The sequence below is a fragment of the Saimiri boliviensis genome, chromosome 4 (genome assembly GCF_048565385.1).
Source record: "Saimiri boliviensis isolate mSaiBol1 chromosome 4, mSaiBol1.pri, whole genome shotgun sequence".
In the NCBI taxonomy this organism is placed as follows: Eukaryota; Metazoa; Chordata; class Mammalia; order Primates; family Cebidae; genus Saimiri; species Saimiri boliviensis.
In genome coordinates, this window is record NC_133452.1 from 19101433 (window position 1) to 19122048 (window position 20616).

A 20616-nucleotide genomic window follows, 5' to 3' on the forward strand; every position below is an offset into this window, starting at 1 on the left:
GGTCTGGCCAGGTATAGTGGCTCACGCCTGTAATCCAAGCACTTTGGAGGCCAAGGCGGGCGGATCACCCAAGGTCGGGTGTTCAAGACCAGCCTGACCAACATGGTGAAACCCCGTCTTTAAAAAAAAAAAAAAAAAAAAAATTAAAAAGAAAAAAAAGAGAAGACAGGGTCTCGCTCTATGCCCAGGAGACTTGAACTGCTAGGCTCAAGTGATCTTCCTGACTCAGTCTCCCAAGTAGCTCAGACTATAGGCATGTACCACCATGCCCAGCTAAACATATTTCTTTAAAAAAAAAAAAAAAACTGAAGGACACATGGCAACATGGTAAGATTTTGATGAGCTGAGTGGTGGGAACATGGGTGTTTGTGATATTACTTTGCATACTTTCCTGTTTAGTGTATATGCAAAACATTTCACTTTTGTTTTTAAAGGACATAGGAGCAGCTTGAAAGAGGGCTACTTTACACAAAAGCACAGAGAGAGAAAGGTGAGGTAGGACAAAGGCCGAACAGAGAACAAGGGCAGGATGAGTTTCAGCACCAAACCACACAGGAGAAATCAGAGACGGCAGACGGCGCAAAACAACCCTCCCTTGGTCAGGCCTTCCTGAAGACAGGGGCTGAAAAACACAACCCGTGCTGAGCAGTTTCCTGAGCTAGCACATGACCTTCAGCCAGAGTCTCCAGTAAGCCAGCACTTCTCATCCTTGATTTAATTATGAATACATTTACTAAAGGAAGAAAACCCTGAAAGTACCATAATAACAAAAGTGGATCTCAGGCTGAGATCAGTGTTTTTAAATAATGTAAACAGGGCGAAGTCTGGGAGAATTAAAGCTTAGAGCTGCAGGATCACTTGATGTCAGATTTTTTTTTTTTTTTTTTTTTTTTTTTTTTTTTTTAAGGGTGGATGAAATCATGAGAATGTTTAGTTTGGTTTGGTTTTCTTCTACCAAAAAGACGGAATATTTAGAATTTCAGGGCAATACAAGTGGAAAGAGAGAACCAGCCAGTAGCTGGGTATAGCCACCAGCAGAGTCCTCTGAAGGCCAAGAAGACTGATTTAAAACTGTCCACCAGGCCAGGCACAGTGGCTCACACCTGTAATCCCAGCACTTTGGGAGGCCAAGGTAGGCTTGATGGCCTGAGATCAGGAGTTCGAGACCAGCCTGGCCAACATGGAGAAACCCTGTCTCTACTAAAAATATAAATAGCCGGGCATGGTAGCATGTATCTATAATCGCAGCTACTCAGGGGGCTGAGACAGGAGAAGCACTTGAACCGGGGAGGTGAAGGTTGCAGTGAGCCGAGATTGCATCACTAAACTCAAGCCTAGGAGACAGAGTGAGACTCCTATGTCTTAAAAAAAAAAAAAAAAAAAAAAAAAAAAAATTAAATTAAAAAATAAACTGTTCCCCAAAAATACTGGTTGAGAGGTGGAGCAAGGAGACAGATTGGGGCTCAATAAGGTCACCTGTAATCAGCAACCTATTCGGGAGGAAGGAATATTAAATTAAAAGAGAGAAAAGAATAAAAGGACCAAAGTAAGCCACAACTGTTGGCACATATCATGATATGTTGGCACAGCATAGTTATAGTGGTGCTTCCTATAACTGTGACCATCTGCTGTACGCAGGTCACCTGAAATTCTTCTTCTTTTTTTGAGATGGAGTTTCGCTCTTGTTGCCCAGGCTGGACTGCAATGACACGATCTCCGCTCACTGCAACCTCTGATTCCTAGGTTCAAGCGATTCTCCTGTCTCAGCCTCCCAAGTAGCTGGGATTACAAGTGTGCCCCACCACTCTCGTATTTTTAGGAGAGACGGGGTTTCACCATGTTGGTCAGGCTAGTCTCAAACTCCTGACCTCAGATGATCCACCCACCTCAGCCTTCTGAAGTGCTGGGATTACAGGTGTGAGCCACCGTGCCCTGCTGAAATTATTTTTTAACGGGAGAGGGTGGCAACCAGGAAAAGAGCATTGAGAAAAACACTGAGGGCACAACGGACCCCTTGGGTCACATACTCTGTCACTTACTTTCTGATTGATCGTGAACATGTATCATCATCTTGCTAAGCTTTCGTTACATCATCTGTAAAATGAGGCTAATAACACTGACCCCACAGGCGGTTTTAAGGATTGAGTGAGAAGGTATATGATAGTCTCAGCACTGGTCTAATGCTCAGTAATGGCTCAGAAAACAGGGGCGTTCTTAATGAAAATATTAGCAAGGCTTTGTTTCCCAATCCCATTCAGTTTGTCTTGGAACTACTATGTCTATTCATTCTGATCTCTAAATCCTAATCCTGAAATGTCTGAGGCAAAGATCATCCTGTGTTTCAATTGGGCGCTTGGCATATTTCTGCTCTGTTGCATGCATGTTTATGCTCATGTACCCAGGAAGCACCTGCGGAACACACCTGGGTCTGCGTGATTCTCTACAGAGAGCAAGCAGGAAAGTTGCAATTGATTAAGTAGCTTCTTGACAAGCAGCTCTGGATAGGGTAATAAATGCCAAATGTGTACAGGACGTGGAAAGCTACCAAAGCATATATTGCTGTAGAGTGAAGAAGGTTAAACAATATCCACTAGGCTTTGAGATGTGCACCCACAATTCTTTATCTTTCTTATGTCACAGTCCCCTGTGAGAATCCAAGAATTGTGTAAGTTTCCCCAGGTTAAAAAAAAAAAGGTGGCCAAGCATGGTAGCTCACACCTGTAATCCCAGCACTTGAACACCTGAGGTTAGGAGTTCAAGACCAGCCTGGCCAACATGATGAAACCCTGTCTCTACTAAAAATATAAAAATTAGCCGGGCGTGGTGGTGTGCAGCATATGCCTGTAATACCAGCTAATCAGGAGGCTGAAGTAGGAGAATCACTTGACCCTGGGAGGCAGAGATTGCACAGAGCTGAGATCATGTCACTATACTCCAGCTTAGGTCACAGACTGAGACTCTATCTTAAAAAAAAAAAAAAAGAAGTATATATAGCCATATGCACGAATCTATCTTTAATTATGGGAGCGGGTTGTATATCTAAGTCTGTCCATGGGTCCCCCAGTGGCTGATGACCCTCAGTTAATGACACCTGCCTATAAGCATACACAACTGTATTCTGCCCTCCCCTGTAAAGACAAGACCTTTATCTGAAAACTGGAATCAAAACCAACTGACAGAACAGAAAACAAATTTAAAAATCTGAAGTTCATGGGTAAGTTTGAAATTCCTACAGTTTAAAGATGAGGTCATAATGTTTTCTAAATCCAGGAACTCAATACTGCTTTTTCCTTTCTTTCTTTCTTTCCTTTTGCTTTATTCTTTAAATGTAACACATGGGTAGAATTTGATGCCAAATATCCTTTACAGCATGTAAATGCAAGTTAGGCGGACTCCCACGAGGACTGCCGATAATGGAAGAAACAGCCACAATGGTGATCACAGCACTTATAGAAAAATCCTCATGGAATGTTTTGCAAATTCATGCAATTATTTAAATAAATGTCACTCTGTTTTAAGTCTAAATGGACTATTGACTCCATTATCTTAGACTAATTATTCAGAATAGACAAAATAATTCCTTGTTTGCGTGTGCTTTTTGTCAGAAAAAAATTAGACTACATCAGCAAGACTGGTAATATGGAAACAATTCTAAGAGATGCTAATTATCGCTTAAAGTTTTTAGTGAAGAACCTTAGCTAATATAGTACTTAATCAAGTGCATTGTACTTACCACTGAAGTTCTTGTCTCTCACGTCACATCACATATTACTGCAGGGCAAGAAGCCTGTCGTACTCATCTTTGATTCCCAGCGCCTAGCAGATAGTACTTGACATATAGCAGAAGCTCAAAACATGCTCAATAAATGGGAACTGAAGTCAATTATTTCAAAATATATTTTAGTCAAAGGACTAAAATATATTTTCCATCACTTCTTTTCCAGAGTATACATAGAAGTGAAACTGCTCAATCATTTGTTCATTTTCAGTCCTACCTAGAAATTCCACTGGATTGCTCTTTTGCTGCGAATCAACTTTTCAAATCCTCTACCTATTTTTCTATTAGATTATTTGTTTTCGCTTATCAGTCTTGAGTGTTTTATATATTCTCAATGCTAATCATGTTTGCAAACATTTCCTTCCAATCTGTCACTTGCTTTTTAACCTGGTATCTTTGATCACATACAGTGTACTTTTTAATGCACCCCAAATTATCAATATTTTTCTCTTCAGTTTGAGCTTTTCATATTTTAAGAGATCTTTCCCTATTATGAGGTCATAAAGACAGTCTACTATAAACAACTCTTTGAAGAACATGAATTCCTGCTCAGACTACAGATACACCTCAGATGCGCCGACTGCATTTAACTTCTGTAGAAGGATGTTGAAATGAAGCTCTTTTTGTCTCAGTTTTGTTTCGGGCCTTGAATCGGTGTCAATTTGCTCACATGCCAAAGGATGGTACTGGCAGGGTTTGTAAAGCAGTTTGAAACAGATTTTGCATGCCTTTAACCCACTGAGACTTCAAAAGGGTTCACAGGTTAGAACCCAGGGAAGAATTTCTTCAAAGAAAGTAATCAGGGTGCCATATCCACCTCCCCTCCCAGTACCCAATGAAGAGGATGTGAAGCCAACTCCCCCTTTTCTTATTTTTATTTTTCTTTTCTGTTAGAGACAGAGTCTCTCCCTGTTGCTCAGGCTGGATGGAGTGCAATGGCGTGATCTCAGCTCACTGCAAACTTCGCCTTCTGGATTCAAGCAATTCTCCTGCCTCAGCTTCCTGAGCAGCTGGGACTACAGGAGCCTGTCACCACACCCAGCTAATTTTTTTTGTATTTTTAGTAGAGACGGGATTTCATCATGTTGGCCAGGCTGATCTTGAACTCCTGACCTCAGGTGATCCACCCTCCTTGGCCTCCCTACTTCCCCCTTTTCTTAAGCCACAAGTGGCTCAAGGTATGTCCCCAGCTAGAGGTCAGAGGTCTGTGGTACCTGAGACCAGGCGTGGAACCAGAGGTAGGAAAGTCTAAATGAGGTACTGCTCAGAGGGCTTCTGCCAAAAGAGCGAGGACCTTGGTGGCAGAGGCCACATGGGCACCATCTCACGCCAAACCTTCAACCTAACAGGGGTCAGGGCCAGCCTAAATGCAAGACGAGGGTGACAGAAAGCTACCTTCCCCTTCCCACTGTCAGCCAGAGGAGGACCAGATGGGGGCGGAAAGAAGCTCAGGTCCGAGTGACATTTGGAGTTTTTGGTTTTGATAGAAAACTGGATATACATTTTTAATTTTAGGGTCTGTTCTCATGATTGAAAGCGACCAGACCAATTAAAAAATGTATATGTTAGAGGGACTAGATATTGACCTCAGTTTATAACAGTTTTATAAACTTATAAAAGTATATAAGTTTTTATTTATTTATTTATTTATTTATTTATTTATTTATTTATTTATTTTTGAGACAGAGTGTCGCTCTTGTTACCCAGGCTGGAGTGCAATGGCACGATCTCGGCTCACCGCAACCTCCGCCTCCTGGGTTCAGGCAATTCTCCTGCCTCAGCCTCCTGAGTAGCTGGGATTACAAACACGCGCCACCATGCCCAGCTAGTTTTTTGTATTTTTAGTAGAGACGGGGTTTCACCACGTTGACCAGGATGGTCTCCATCTCTCGACCTCGTGATCCACCCGCCTCGGCCTCCCAAAGTGCTGGGATTACAGGCTTGAGCCACCGCGCCCGGCTAAGTTTTTAACTATTACAAACTTCATCGAAGGGCAAGGAATGAACCAGACCCACAGTGCAGGCTTGACCAAGCAATGGGCAAAGAACTGTCTCCTGACGACGCCCCATTACCACTGTCCAATACATGGGCTTTGCCACCAACAACGTTGTCTCTTGACCACACCCCATTGCCACTGTCCAATACACCGCCTGTGCAGCCAGCAACATTGTCTCCTGACCACGCCCTGTTCCCACTGTCCCATATACTGGCTTTGCCGCCAGCATTCCAATGGAGTTGCAGCATGCACACACCACCTTCGTGAGAGTTCAACATGACAGGACTAGAGTTCCATGGTACATATTTATGAATATATAAGTCATTGCCATCACATATTTAGACATAATAGAGCACGGTTTTTAGACATTAAAATATATTTATACATCTATGTTCACAGCAACATTATTCACAAGAGCCAAAGGTGGAAACAAGTCAAATGTCCAATGAAGGATGAGTGGATAAACAAAGCATGGTCTATCCACATGATGGAATATTATTCAGCCTTAAAAGGAAGAGATTGCTGATGCTCGCTACAACATGGATGAACCTTGAAGACATTACGCTAAGTGAAATGAGTCAATCACAGAAGGACAAATACGGCATGATTCCACTCAGATGGGGTATTCAGGAGTCAACTTCGTTGAGACAGAAAGTAGAAGGGCACTGCCAGGAGCTGCAGGCAGGGGAATGAGGAATATTTACTGGGCACAGGACTCTGGTTCTAGAACTTGGTTGCACAACAATGTGGGTGTATTTCACTACTGAATGTATGTTCAAAAATGGTGAAGATGGTAACTTTTATGTTATGTGTATTTTATAACAACTATAAACAAAATCATTCAAAAAAAAAAAAAAAAAAAAAACAAAAAAAAAAAACAAAGATCTAGAGAAAAAAGAAAATGTGACCTCTATCAGTAACGTATCAACAGTGGGGGCAACAATGACAACCAGGGGTGGCTAAGAGGAACTGAGTCTTACCAAGTGTCAAGTGCCAGGACTCCACCCAACCTGCATGATCTCACTGATACTTTTCAAATCTACCAAGTCCTTTCAAGAGGGAAGCCCTATCCGAAGCCCTATTTTACAGGTAAGGAAGCCAAGGAAGAGAAGGGTTAATGTGCCCAATGTTATCTGTGACTTGCATGCAGTTGAGGTAAAACCTGACTTTAGGGCTTGCCCTTTGAACCATCTGGCAATGGACAGATTTCATCCTCATGAAAAATTCCCCCACTTACAGTATCTTAGACTAGATGGGATCATAGAAAGAATTAGCACAAGTCCTGACCTATGTGTAGCTCATGTTTTATAAAACGCTTTCTCACTTGATCCTATTCATTAAAATACTGCAAGTCACACAGGTAGTCTCTCTTTATTAAATAAAAAATTGAGCCCTAGAGAAATTAAAACACACTACCAGCCAGGGCTCCAATTCTACAGCTTCTACCTCTGAGTCCATGGCTATCCATATCCATCTCCTCATCTGGTCCAACTTCTCACTTTTCAGATAAGATTATCTACAAGGGACACACCCAGAGAGCCTAATTGCTTCTTCAAGGTCACACAGACAGCATCCATCATCAGTTTATATCTCGAAAAATATTCTGCCATGAAAACATGTACTTTATAAATATGTGTTTGACGAAGTAAGAACTGGTACGTGCAGAGCTCTCTGTCAGCCTAAAATAGGCTTCCTTCTAGAAGTGACTTTATTTGCAGAGCTGATGCATCAGAACCACCACTTCACTTAAGCACCCAACTTTCTGATGCCCGCCCTCACCCAGCCTCCTGGTCCATTAGTTCTACAATTAGGCAGCGATCAATTGAGCACATCCACTTAGACAGCACGGCTAGCCACTCTTGCAGTGGATTTGCTATCAAAGCAGTAAAGTACGTGAGAGCTGCAGAATACAGGTCGTGGAGGAATGCAACTCCCTCAAGCCTCATCTGATCCTGACTGCCTGTCCACAAGGAATTCTTAAGAGTCTCAATAACCCTGAATGAACTTTGTGATGTCTGAGCCTAAAATGCAGTGCTAAGTTCTTTTGTCCAGCACACTCTTTTCTAATAAAATAACTCTTTTGGGTTTTATCCGAGGCTGATGATAAGAGTGAAAGAAGAGATTGCTATCCCTGATAATAAGCATTCATATGGTTAATGGGAATTATCTGTTAGCATGAGAAATCTGCCAATGCAATCCCTCATAAGTCAGATTAAGGGACTCCTCCATGAATGCCTGTTTTGGTTTTGTCTTTGCTGCCTTAATATCATGGGTGGAACTGGGGCTGGCACTGACTAAGTATCTAAGAGAGTTGCCCCTTCTTTCTAGCTAGAATATGCAAGAAAAGCCAAAGAAGAACAGGTTCTACAAAGAGCTTGACAGCAGCAAAAGTTGTACAGTCCTACAATGAACGTTTTAAGTCTACTGGTTGGGTATCTCTCCTACATTAGCTCACAAAAAACAAGGAGAAACTGTATATGGAAATAAACCCAGGACTTCAAGTTATCAGTACTACGTAGTAAGGGTAGTAATCGCTGACAGCCAATCAGCCCTTTCTCTTATTAAATTACCATTAGACAGTATGTGCCACAAGTGCAGGGACTAAGGCTGGTTGTTCTAATTTTTATTTATTCACAGAGGCAGGATCTTGCTACGCTGCCCAGGCTGGATGTGAACTCCTGGGCTCCAGCAATCCTCCTGCCTCAGCTTCCTGAGTAGCTGGGATTACAGGCATGTGCCAGTGCGTCTATCTGTTTTGTTCACCACTGGATCCCTAGATCTGAGGAGCATCCCTTCTAAGTGGTAGGTTCTCTAAAAACATTTGCTGAATGACTAAAATATCTCGTTTAGTTTTCATAAAAAGCCTAAAGTGTTTGATAACGATATTTTTAATCACAATTTTACACACCAGAAAACCAAAGCTCAGTAGTAATTTAAATGTGTTCAACGACACTCAGTTTGCAAGAGTCAGAGTTTATGCTCAAACCCATATGCACTTGATATCAGAATCTACAATTCAAGCACAAGCAGAATTTCACGAGTACAGACGGGACCTTAGTGCGTTTCCATTACTGAGACCATCTATGAAAGAGGGGGCCTGAGAGAATAGATTTCATGTCAGTATAGTTATCACTCCAATTCAGTCAGCATCCTTAAGATTTCTTCAATGTCCAACAGCAACTAAACTTAAAAGAAATAACTTACCTACAAAGCCTTCTTCACCAACCAGTTTCAGAGCAATTTTATCAGCCAACACTGAAGAGTTGCCATGAGCAATGTTAGCAAACGGGCCCGCATGCACAAATACAGGTGTCCCCTAGAGAAATGGAAGAGCAAATCAAAATCCCAAAAGACAAATGGAAGCATGGAAACCAAGATCAATCTGGGGCAAACAAGGTGGGAAAGCTTTTATTAACACTGCATATTTAAGGCATAAATAACTCAAAGACAGTCAAAACACCCTGACTCAATCAAAGGACCAAATTCCCTACGGATTCTAGAAAAATGCTATTCTACATTTAATTCTGAACTTGAGAGACAGAACTGTGAAAATACAGTCATTTCCTTCCAAAATACTGTTAAGCCATTTTATTAGTTGTCTCAATGGCCCCGAAATACATCATTTACCTTATTTTATGTAATTGTGCACTATATTTTTAAAAACAATGGAATTAAACCCTGATGGTATAAGAGCTGTATTTATTTATTTTTTTAATCAAGAAAAGATTCCATTCAAGGAAAGATAACCATAAAAATCAATATAATTGGTCAGGTGAGGTGGCTCACACCTATAATCCCGGCACTTTGGGAGGCCAAGATGAGCGGATCACCTGAGGTCAGGAGTTCAAGACCAGCATGGTCAACATGGTGAAACCCCATGTCTACTAAAAATACAAAAGTCAGCCAGGTGTGGTAGCACATACCTATAATATCAGCTACTCAGGAGGCTGAGGCAGGAGAATTGCTTGAACCTGGGAGGTGGAGGTTGCAGTGAGCTGAGATTATGCAGGAGTCGTGGCAGGCTAGTCATAGAATAATTACATTTATAGGCTGTTTATATTTTAATAATAAAAGTGTCCTTTCGATTTTTAAAAGTTCCATTTAAGTCTTTCTTGTTTAATTGTCTTACATGTTAGAAATCTGTTAAATGCCCAGGTGTGGTCGCTCACACCTATAATCCTAGCACTTTGGGAGGATGAGGCAGGTGGATCATCTGAGGTCAGGAGTTTGAGACCAAGACCAGCCTGGCCAAGATGACAAAACCCCATCTCTGCTAAAAATACAAAAATTAGCCTGGCATGGTGGAACACACCTATAATCCCAGCTACTCGGGAGGCTGGGGAAGAAGAATCGCTTGAATCTGGGAGACGGAGGTGGGCAGTGAGATCACACCACTGCACTCCAGCCTATACGACAGGAGACTCCATCTCAAACAAACAAACAAAAAGAAGGAATCTTTCAACTATTAAGATAATAGAAGCAAAAACAAATAAAAAGAAAAAAGATAACAAAAGCAAAGAAAAATTTCAGTCATAGTAAAATGCTACTATAATTCACATTAATAAAAAGGACAAAATAAACTAATTTAAGAGAATCATCAAAAATTTTAGAGTTTAGTTATTTGAACAAAAGCTGTCTATATTCATTTTTAACGCCATTTCTGCACTTTTTCCTTTTCGGACAGACCTTACCCCTATCTAAAAAGAATTCATCTGCAGGCATTAAAATGGTCTGGTGTTATTCATATCCTAGCCAGGGTCACTGGGGTCTGTGCATATGAAGCCTTGGCTCCACCTATGAAAACACAGGCTGCCCTTTCACTGACATGAAGGAAGGCAGGGAGTAGGGGTCGGGGTGGGGGGCTGTGAGCCGCAGAAAATTCCCATGAAGCATGATGGGCTGTTAGCCAACCACATTTCAAAGATGAGAAGGTGAACAAAACAGGAAGAAGAGAAGTGAAAGAAAACTCGTGAGAATGAAAAAGGGAGAGTATAATCAAAACCACCATGTGAGTTCTCTGTTTACGTTTCTTTTTTTTTTTTTTTTCTTTTGTAAGGGACTTGGCACAAGCTATTATACCACTCTATTTACCTTTCTCCCCAAAAGTCCTCAAGAGGGAGAATACAGGGCCCTGATCGGGTCACACAGATGTGTATGGAAATGAACCCAGGACTATAAAACCCAGGGAACAGAGGCTGGGTGTGAGGGTTCACGCCTGTAATCCGAGCACTTTGGGAGGCCGAGGCTGGTGGATCGCCTGAGGTCAGGAGTTCGAGACCAGCCTGGCCGACACAGTGAAACCCGTACTAAAAATACAAAAATTAGCAGGGAGTGGTGGCATGCTCCTGAAATCCCAGCTCAGCTACTCGGGAGGCTGAAGCACAAGATTCGCTTGAACCTGGGAGGTGGAGGTTGCAGTGAGCTGGGACCACGCCACTGTACTCCAGTCTGGGTGACAGACCAACAAGCCAACTCAAAAATAAATAAATAAAACGCAGGGATACATATTTATAGATACATAAATATGTATGTTTGGTGTTTATATCTCTGTCTTTCCTCACAGAATTCTATCTTGATAAACCTTTTAAGTGTTCTGAAGAAAACAGATTTTAAAAAGCTTATGTCTCTAACACCTCCTAACCTTGCTGTCTTCTGATGTCCTTGCCCATAGTAAGCTAGTGGAGCTGGTCAAAGCTTAACGAGGACAAGGTCACAGGCTCCACCCTGGATGGGCAGCTGGCTTTGCTCAGCTGCAGGCTGCCATCTGTTTGAGAAGCACCCAGCAGGGGTCTCCAGGGGGCACAGGCGGTGGGTGGGGGGGGGGTACTGAAACAGCATTGCTGTTCCTGGGACAACCACTCCAAACAGCTACGAGGTCCTCAGCAACATTTTCCTTTAGAAAAGCAAAGGACTTTGATCTTTTGTAGGCACTCTCGTATTTTTCAGGATACTAAACCTATTAGCAAAAGCATTTTTTATTTTTAATTGATGAATAATAATTGTACATATTTATGGAGAACAGGTACTGATCTAATATATGTATACACTGTGGAATGATTATATCAAGCTAACCAACATATCCATCACCTCACAGATTTATCATTCTTTCTAGAGAGAACATTTAAAATCTAACCTTTTAACATTTAAAAAATATACAACACCTTTTTTTGTTTTTTTTTTTGAGATAGAGTCTTGCTCTGTCACCCAGGCTGGAGTGCAGTGCTACCATCTCATGCCACTGCACCCTCCGCCTCCTGGGTTCTAGCGATTCTCCTGCCTTAGCCTCCCTAGTAGCTGGAACTACACGTGCACAACACCATACCCAGTTAGTTTATGTGTTTTTAGCAGAGACGGGGTTTTGCCAGGCTGGTCTCAAACTCCTGACCTCAGGTGATCCACCTACTTCAGCCTCCCAGAGTGCCAGGGGTGAACCACAGCACCCAGCAACAATACGCTTTTATTAACTACAGTCACCTTGCTGTGTAATAATGAAAACTTATTCCTCCTGCCTAACTGGAATTTTGTATTATTTAGTCAACTTCTCCAAACCCCCTCCACCTCTGATAACCACTATTCTACTCTTTACTTTGCAAAAACACTTTATATGTGTGTATAAATGTAGCTTTAGCTAGAAATCACAGAATCAGATAATGCTGAGAGTATAAACAGGCCAACTTCTTCACGCAGAAAGTTAAGGCCCAGAGAGGGCTAAGGCAATTCTTTAAGGCCACAAAGGAAACTAATAACTAAGCCAAGATTAGGGCTCTGGTTTTAAAGCTCCCAGTATGGAGTTGGAGGAAAAAAAAAATATTGGAACTTCATTGTTAGACTTCCAGATACAGGTACACACATACTTGCACACTCAAAGTTGCATATGGCTATAAGGTACAGTACATCTCCAGGTGCGGTGGGTGGCTCACACCTGTAATCCCAGCACTTTGGGAGGTCAAGATGGGCAGATCACGAGGTCAGGAGATTGAGATCATTCTGGCTAACACAGTGAAACTCTGTCTCTACGAAAAATACAAAAAATCGGCCAGGTGTGGTGGCATGCACCTGTAATCCCAGTTGCTTAGGAGGCTGAGGCAGGAGAATTACTTGAACCCAGGAGGAGGAGGTTGCAGTGAGCCGAGAATATGCCACTGCACTCCAGCCTGGGTGACAGAGTGAGACGCCATCTCATTAAAAAAAAAAAAAAAAAAAAAAAAAAAAATATATATATATATATATATATATATATAGTACATCAAATTAAACATGTTGCTTAAAAAAATCCTATGACTAACTCAAAGGCATAAACATATTTATCCTGAATTCTGGGCTTTATTTTCTACACAGAACACTCAGGAAAATAAGGCAGGAGCTATCTTACTATGCATAGTCTCCATAATGGCCTTTTAAACACTTCATGGGAATAATATTTCCATTTCTTGTTAGCTTACCAGAGTTTTAAGCACTTAAATATGAACAGTAATAAATAAATAAACAAATATATCAATAGAAATGTGGCTAAAATGACTGAAGAATCAAATTCCAAATTTTATTTAAATTCAAGTAGACTGAAATGACCACGTGTCCAGTGGCCACCACAATGGACAGTGTACTCTAGCATGTGGGGCTTCCATCAATACCACACGTGGCTAACCTGTGGGAAAATGTTAAGAGCTCTCATTGTTTTCTTGTCTTAACTCTTCCTCAGCCTGGCTATACATGAGAATCACCTGGTCCCCAAGCCTTACTCCAGACATTATGTTCACTGGGTCTGACGGGGAGGCTGGCATCAATCAATATTCTTACATCTTCCCAGCAGCTTTGCAAGTGCAGTCAGGATTAAGAGCTACTGGTCTCCTGGCAACCTGCAATGATGTAGCCCTTGATGACCTAGGAAACTAACAACCGAGTGTGGTCAAATGTGAGCAGGAAAGCATAATCTGCGTATTAGTCAATGACTTTTAAACAATCTGCGGAGGTAGTTTCCTAGTCACTGATTAAATTCATAAAGCCAGAGTAACAACACAGGATCAGGGTAGAAGAGTTCATGTGTGTAAATATTTTAAGTGAATGCTGTTTTATTTTGGTCCATATCTTTTAAAGTAATCTTAAAACAGCCTATGGCTTAAATGAAATGGATGATATGGAACATCCTGAAGATGGTTATCTTCATTCGCCAAGTGACAGATGCAGAAACAAAACCCAAGTCCATGTATTCATCTCGTCGAAGAATGTATAATGGTTACTGTGGATTTCTCTGTTTTCTGGATTACAAGAAACTTTATGTACCTTCACACTTTGTATAGGATGAGGAGTTCTTGTGTCTTTCTAGAGTAGTCTAAAGAATTCCCTCTCTGTCCCTAGCAATCCCAGTCCTGAATATCAACAGTTTGAGCACTTTTTTTTTAAAGACAGGGTCTCACTCTGTCACCCAGGCTGGAGTGCAGTGGCGTGATCTCAGCTCACTTCTACACTTCACGGGTTTAAGTGATCCTCCTGCCTCAGCCTCCTCAGGAGCTGGGACTACATGTGCACATCACTACGCCCAGCTAATTTTTGTATTTTTAGCAGAGACAGGGTTTCACCATGTTGACCAGGCCGGTCCCAAACTCCTAAACTCAGGTGATTCATCTGGCTTGGCCTCCCAAAATGCTGGGATTACACGAGTGAGCCACTGTGTCCAGCCTGAGTACTTTCTGTAATGTAATCTAAACCTGTTATTTCTGTGCTGATACATCAGAGATTCAGAACCCTTAAGAAAATAAAAGTGAAGGCAATAAGAACTGCTTGGACAACCCAGTCCACTAACCCATTCGTTAAACGGAAGCTACACTTTCTATTTCTCAGGTTTTCAGAGTGGGAAATATCTCAGAAGTGTGAGTGATTTCTAACAGAATAATTATTTAAAACAAGAGAATTACGATTCCAAATAGTAAGTATTCATCTTTGAAGGAGAAGTGTTATGAAGGAATATCACTTATCTTCGTATTTTTTCTCTCTTAGTCAGTTATTTATTTGTTTATTTATTTATTTATTTGAGATGGAGTCTTGCTTGGAATGCAGTGGCATGATCTTGGCTCACTGCAACCTCTGCCTCCTGGGTTCAAGCGATTCTCTTGCCTCAGCCTCCTAAGTGGGATTACAGGCGTGCGCCCTCATGTCCAGCTAATTTTTGTATTTTTAGTAGAGACAGGTTTCACCATGTTGGTCAGGCTAGTCTCGAACTCCTGACCTCGTGATCTGCCCATCTCGGCCTCCCAAAGTGCTGGGATTACAGGGGTGAGCCACCACACCTGGCCTTATTTATTAATAAACATGTATTTTTTTAGTGACACATGGCTATAGGAAAAAAATATGTATTTTTAGGAGAATGTAGTAAATATAATAAGCATTCATTTAATTATTCAACAAGTCTTTACTGAGCCTCTGATAGGTGTCAGGCACTTTCTGGGAGCTGGAGATACGGTGTTGAAGGATGGAAAAGGTCCTGCTCTCATCCCGGTGGGAGGAGAAATGCAGAAAAGAAGGAAATAGGAAGCTCTCAGCATTCTGCCATGCACTGGAATGACAGCACAGAGGGGTGGGGGCTGCATCTTCCTGTGGCTTCCCTGAGCAGCTGATGCTTACGTGACATAAGACCTGAGGGAGGTGAAGGAGCTGAACATGCAGATATCAGGAAGTGGTGTCAGCCATGCAAAGGGGCTGGGCAGAGGATGAGAGATGAGAATAAGGGACAGGGAGGGGGAAGGGGCCAGAACCAGATCCCAGGAGCTTTTCAGAGCAGGGTGGAAACATGGGTAAATCATGGAAGGACTGTAAGCCGGAAAGCAACAGGACTTAATTAGGTTTCAATCTCTAAGGCTGCTGAGGAGGGAGAGCATTTTGGAAGAAAAGAGTAGCAGCAGAGAGGCTAGCCGGGAGGCTGCTGCACTGCTGCGGGTGGGGCATGCTGGCGGCTGAAGTAGGAAGGGGGCATCCAGCACCGTGGACAGAGCAGTCACGTAACCACGGACGACTCTGCAGGGATGGAGAGAGGAGGCGGGAAGGGAAAACACGCCTCCAGGATCATCTCCGGGGTTCTGCTCTGAATGACTGGGTAGGTTTCAGGGAAGAAGTGAGGTTGGAAGGAAGTGGGAGGTGGGTCCTAGTTTATGTATCAGTTTGAAATGGCTTTTACCCACCCACGTGGCTCCTGGTGGCTCTTGGTAACCACACCCGCAAGTCTGAAATTCCAGGTTCATGAGATTCCAAACAAGAGTTTGGGAGTCATCACCTGGCTAATCCTGGAGGAGAACGGGGTGAGAAAAGTGACGGGTCATCAGAGAAGCCGGCAAAGCTGAGGAGCAGCGAGCAGGCCTGAAGAGGGAGGGACCCCTGACGGCAGAGGAACCAGGTGCTACCGAAGGAAGACGGGCAGCTGTCAAACTTGGCTGAGCTTCTCCGAAGAGGGCAGAGAAACAAAGACTTGGTGTCTCCGGAGACAAGTGACCCAGACAAGGGCAGTCAGGAGAGGTGGAACCCAAGGTCAGTCAACATGGAGACCCCAATGACAGACAAGAGCCGGGCAGGAGCTGGATGAGGATGCAGGGGGGTGGGAGGCTTTTGAAATGTTTTTGTTTCCTTTTGAAGATGGCCTACCTCTGAGGACATGTGCATGCTGGCAGAATGATTGGGGAGAGGAAAGATGGGAAGGGCAACCTGCAGCAGAAAGGTGTGGTCTTGGCACCAGTGCATCCTGCGCCCCTCCCCCTCCCCCAGGGCTGCAGGCATCTGTTTAAAGGTGCTCAGTCCTCCCTTCCTCAGCTCATAGGACACCTTCAGGCAGCAACCTCACAGGGCACCTTCAGAAATAGTCCCCTGATTTCTTTCTGCTCTCTCTCTCTTTTTTTTTTAAGCTAGAGTCTCACTCTGTTGCCTAGGCTGGAGTGCAGTGGTGCGATCTCGGTCACTGCAACCTTCGCCTCTAGGGTTCAAGCAATTCCCCTGCCTCAGCCTCCCAAGTAGCTGGGATTATAGGTATGCACCACTATGCCCGGCTAGTTTTTTTTGTTTGTTTGTTTGTTTTTTTAGTACAGATGGGATTCACCATGTTGGCCAGGCTGGTCTCAAGCTCCTGGCCTCAAGGGATCTGCCTTCCTTGAGCTCCCAAAGTGCTGGGATTACAGGCGAGAGCCACTGTGCCTGGCCGGTTTCCCCATTTCTGTCATATTGGTTCTGATATGGTTTGGCTCTGTGTCCCCACGCAAGTCTCATGTGGAATTATAATCTTCAATGTTAGAGGAGGGCCCTGGTGGCAGGTAACTGGATCCTGGGAGTGGATTTCCCCCTGCTGTTCTCACGATTGTGAGTTCTCACGAAATCTAGTTGTTGAACAGTGGGTAGCACTTCCTCCTTTGCTCTCTCTCTCCTGCTCTGCCATATGAAGACCTGTTTGCTTCCCCTTCGACTTCCACCACAATTGTAAGTGTCCTGAGGCCTCCCCAGCCATGCTTCCTGTAAAGTCTTCGGAACTGTGAGCCAGTTAAACCAATATTCTTCAATTACCCAGTCTCAGGTAGTTCCTTATAGCAATGCGAGAATGAACTAACACAGGTTACTAACCAGATCCTCGCTCTTTCTGCCTGAGATTGCAAAGCACATTGCTGCCCAAGGTCTCTGCACTCAAGGTAACCCTCTGTCCACATGCTCTTCAAGACACATGCATGGCTCACCCCCTTGGTTTACTCAGCTCTGTGCTGGTACTGCTTTAACAGGCAGGCAGGCACAGACACATACCCCACGTCACTCTGTCCCTCCTGGTCTCTGATTTTTCTTCTCCAGACCTTACCACGAAATAACATGCTGTGTGTTTATTGATTGGCCTTTTGCCTGCCTCCTTCACTTAAGTGGAGGTTCAAGAGGGCTAGGACGCTGAATAGTGCTCTGCTGTATTCTTAGCCCCTACTATATTGCACTGGTCCATGTGATGCTTTAAATAAATATTTAATCTTCACCATAACTCTGTTGAGTTAGTTGTTGCTGCTTTGACCACAGGGGAGAAAACTGAGGATGAAATATGAAATAATTTGCCCCAGATTATGGTTAGTATATGGCACAGTGAACATTCAAACTCAGTTTTCTTTTTTTTTTTTTTTTTGAGACAGAATCTCACTCCATCACCCAGGCTGGAGTACAGTGGCACAATCTTGGCCCACTACCACCTCTGCCTCCCAGGTTCAAGTGATTCTCTCGACTCAGTCTCCCAAGTAACTGGGACTTCCAGTGCGTGCCACCACACCCAGCAAATTTTTGTATTTTCAGTAGAGACAGATTTTACCATGTTGACCAGGCTGGTCTCAAACTCCCGACCTCAAGTGATCCACCCTCTTCAGCCTCCCGAAGTTCTGGGATTACAAGCATAGGCTACCGCACCTGGCCAAACTCAGCTTTCTATCAGCCGAATGAATAGAATGAACAGACTGATATTCCACCTGCCTGGCTGCTGTGTTCCCCCAACATTATCTGCCCTCTGGTCACCTCCAGCAGCTCCTTTTGTCCCACTGCAGCTTGAGGACAAATAGCCCATTTGTACCACTTGATAGCACAAATTTTCTCCCAATTCCCATGTTGACTGATATGAAAGGGAGCTGGCGGTTAGCCATGCTGGGATCAGTTATACCATGGAAACTGACAAATGCTATAACCTAGGAATTCCTCTTTCCCAGAGTGCTCACTGTCAGAACCCTCACCAGGACACCACTGTCCCCCATTCCTCTAACCGTATCCTTTCACTTGTCTCTACTCAGCATGCCCGGAAACTGCCTCTCTGTTTGGGCCCAAATCCTGAGGTTTCACTAGCAAGGAGTAGGGAATTAGACAATTGCTAAATCAAAAAAGTATGACTAGTGACTAGACAACTAGATTAAAATGGAGATAACGTGACAAAACATTTAAGTTCAGTGAAGACAAGGGCAGGGCATGTCATTTACAAAAATAATTTCCTTACACAAATGGAGTACAGCATGCTTTTCTGGAAAGCATTTCTTGGCATTTACTGTATTTTGCTTGGAAACAAACAAACAACAACAAAAAAAGGCAAACCAAAAAATCCACAACTCGATTATGGGAGATTAAGGGAAAACAGAAAACATATTATAAGCAGAGCCATACAACCTACTGAAATATTAGACTGACTTCACATTGTAAGTTTCTACTCAGGTCAATTAAGCCAACACATAACTCATATTAAAGAAGCTATGAATACATTTTAAATTTCTTTTTGGTTGACCAAGAAGTTATCTGATCCTTCTTCATCAGTTACCCAGTCTCAGGTAGTTCCTTATAGCAATGTCTAAACAAACCAATACAAGTTCATAATTGGATCCTCACTCTTTCTGCCTGATATTGCAAAGCACATTGCTGCCGTGCAAAGGCACACCGCATGCTCTATGCCTGCCTCATATTGGCTAAAAATGCTCACATTGTGTGGCAATCCAGTTAATACAAACAATTAATATAATAAGAAAACCACTTACTTCCAGGGTCTGCATCAGATTTGGTTTTATTGCATCTTTCATCAAAACTGTCAAAGCACCTGTCACGCCCTGCGGAAGAGAGAAAAACATTAGATTCCTAACAAAAGACTATCCAGGCAACGGATGGCGCTTCACTCCAGCCTGCTTCTTGGGTGGGTGTCCCCGCAGGCAACCCCAGGCCTCAGGTGACAGTGCTACTGCGTCTGTCCACCTCTCCCCACCAGAGCTGAGAATGATGTCAGTCATTCTACGATGTGAATGGTGAGGGAAATAGCATTTTGAAGGACGTTTGCCCTTCTTCCAAAACCTTCCTTGATGATGATTATGAGGTTCTCCATAAAACAAATCTTTCAGGCCAAGGTGGATGGATCACCTGACATCAGGATATCGAGACCAGCTTGGCCAATATGGCGAAACCTCCTCATCTCTACTAAAAAAACAAAAATTAGCCAGGCGTGGTGGCATGTGCCTGTAATCCCAGCTACTCGGGAGGCTGAGGCAGGAGAATTGCTTGAACCCGGGAGTCAGATGTTGCAGTGAGCCAAGATTGCACCACTGCACTCCAGCCTGGGCAACAGAGAGAGACTCCATCTCACACACAAAAAAAAAAAAAAAAAGAAAAAGAAAAAGAAAAAAGAAGAATTAGGAAGAAGGAAGAAGAAAGCTGCAGGACAGGAAGGGCTCCATGAGAGCCGTCCTGTTGTGCTAATGCAGAGCAGGTGGAAGAAGAGGAGGAGTTTGCCTATTTCTCTGCACACTGTCCTTGCTTATACTTGCCAACCAAAGAAACTGATTCAAAAAACTAAAGGAGGAGAGAAGTTAAATGGGACGTTTCTGTTGGATGTCTCAGGTAGGTTGCCACCTGCTCATTTTTCTGGGATGCATCTCAGTGCTTCTGCTGTCATGTGCCAGGCAAGCTCCGCCACCCTCTGTGCCTGCTAGCATTCCAAGCTCTGTGTCCACGTGGGAAGGGCTCGGATGCATTCTTCCAGGGTATGTCAGAATCAAGCATGTGGCAGAAACTTTGAGCAGTTCCTAAAACCCTCCCTCTATTTTCTATGGGTGGCCAACTCTCGATAGCTCCCACTGGATGAAGCACAATTTGAATAAATAAGGTACTTTGTGCAAACAAGAAACACGAAAGATAACTAAAAGAAAAAACACAAAAGATAACTAAAAGACAAAAACACAAAAGATAATGAAAAAGACTAAGCTTTAGGTTTCTTCCAGATTCAAGATTTTTATCATATACTCACATAAAAATAAATTTAAGGGCCGGGCATGGTGGCTCACACCTGTAATCCCAGCACTTTGGGAGGCTGAGGTGGGCAGATCAC

The 20616-nt window shown here is 43.2% G+C and overlaps 1 protein-coding gene across 2 annotated transcripts in view; it reads right to left on the bottom strand.

Moving 5' to 3' along the window:
• Positions 1-20616, bottom strand: part of MTHFD1L (methylenetetrahydrofolate dehydrogenase (NADP+ dependent) 1 like) — a 241037-nt gene that overhangs the window by 120948 nt on the left and 99473 nt on the right. For both annotated transcript variants that reach the window (XM_039467586.2, XM_039467584.2), the window contains exons 19-20: positions 19280-19348; positions 8979-9090 (exon numbers count right to left, since the gene is read on the bottom strand). In XM_039467586.2, the coding sequence (XP_039323520.1) occupies positions 8979-9090; positions 19280-19348 (181 nt within the window). The remainder of the gene's footprint in view (positions 1-8978; positions 9091-19279; positions 19349-20616) is intronic.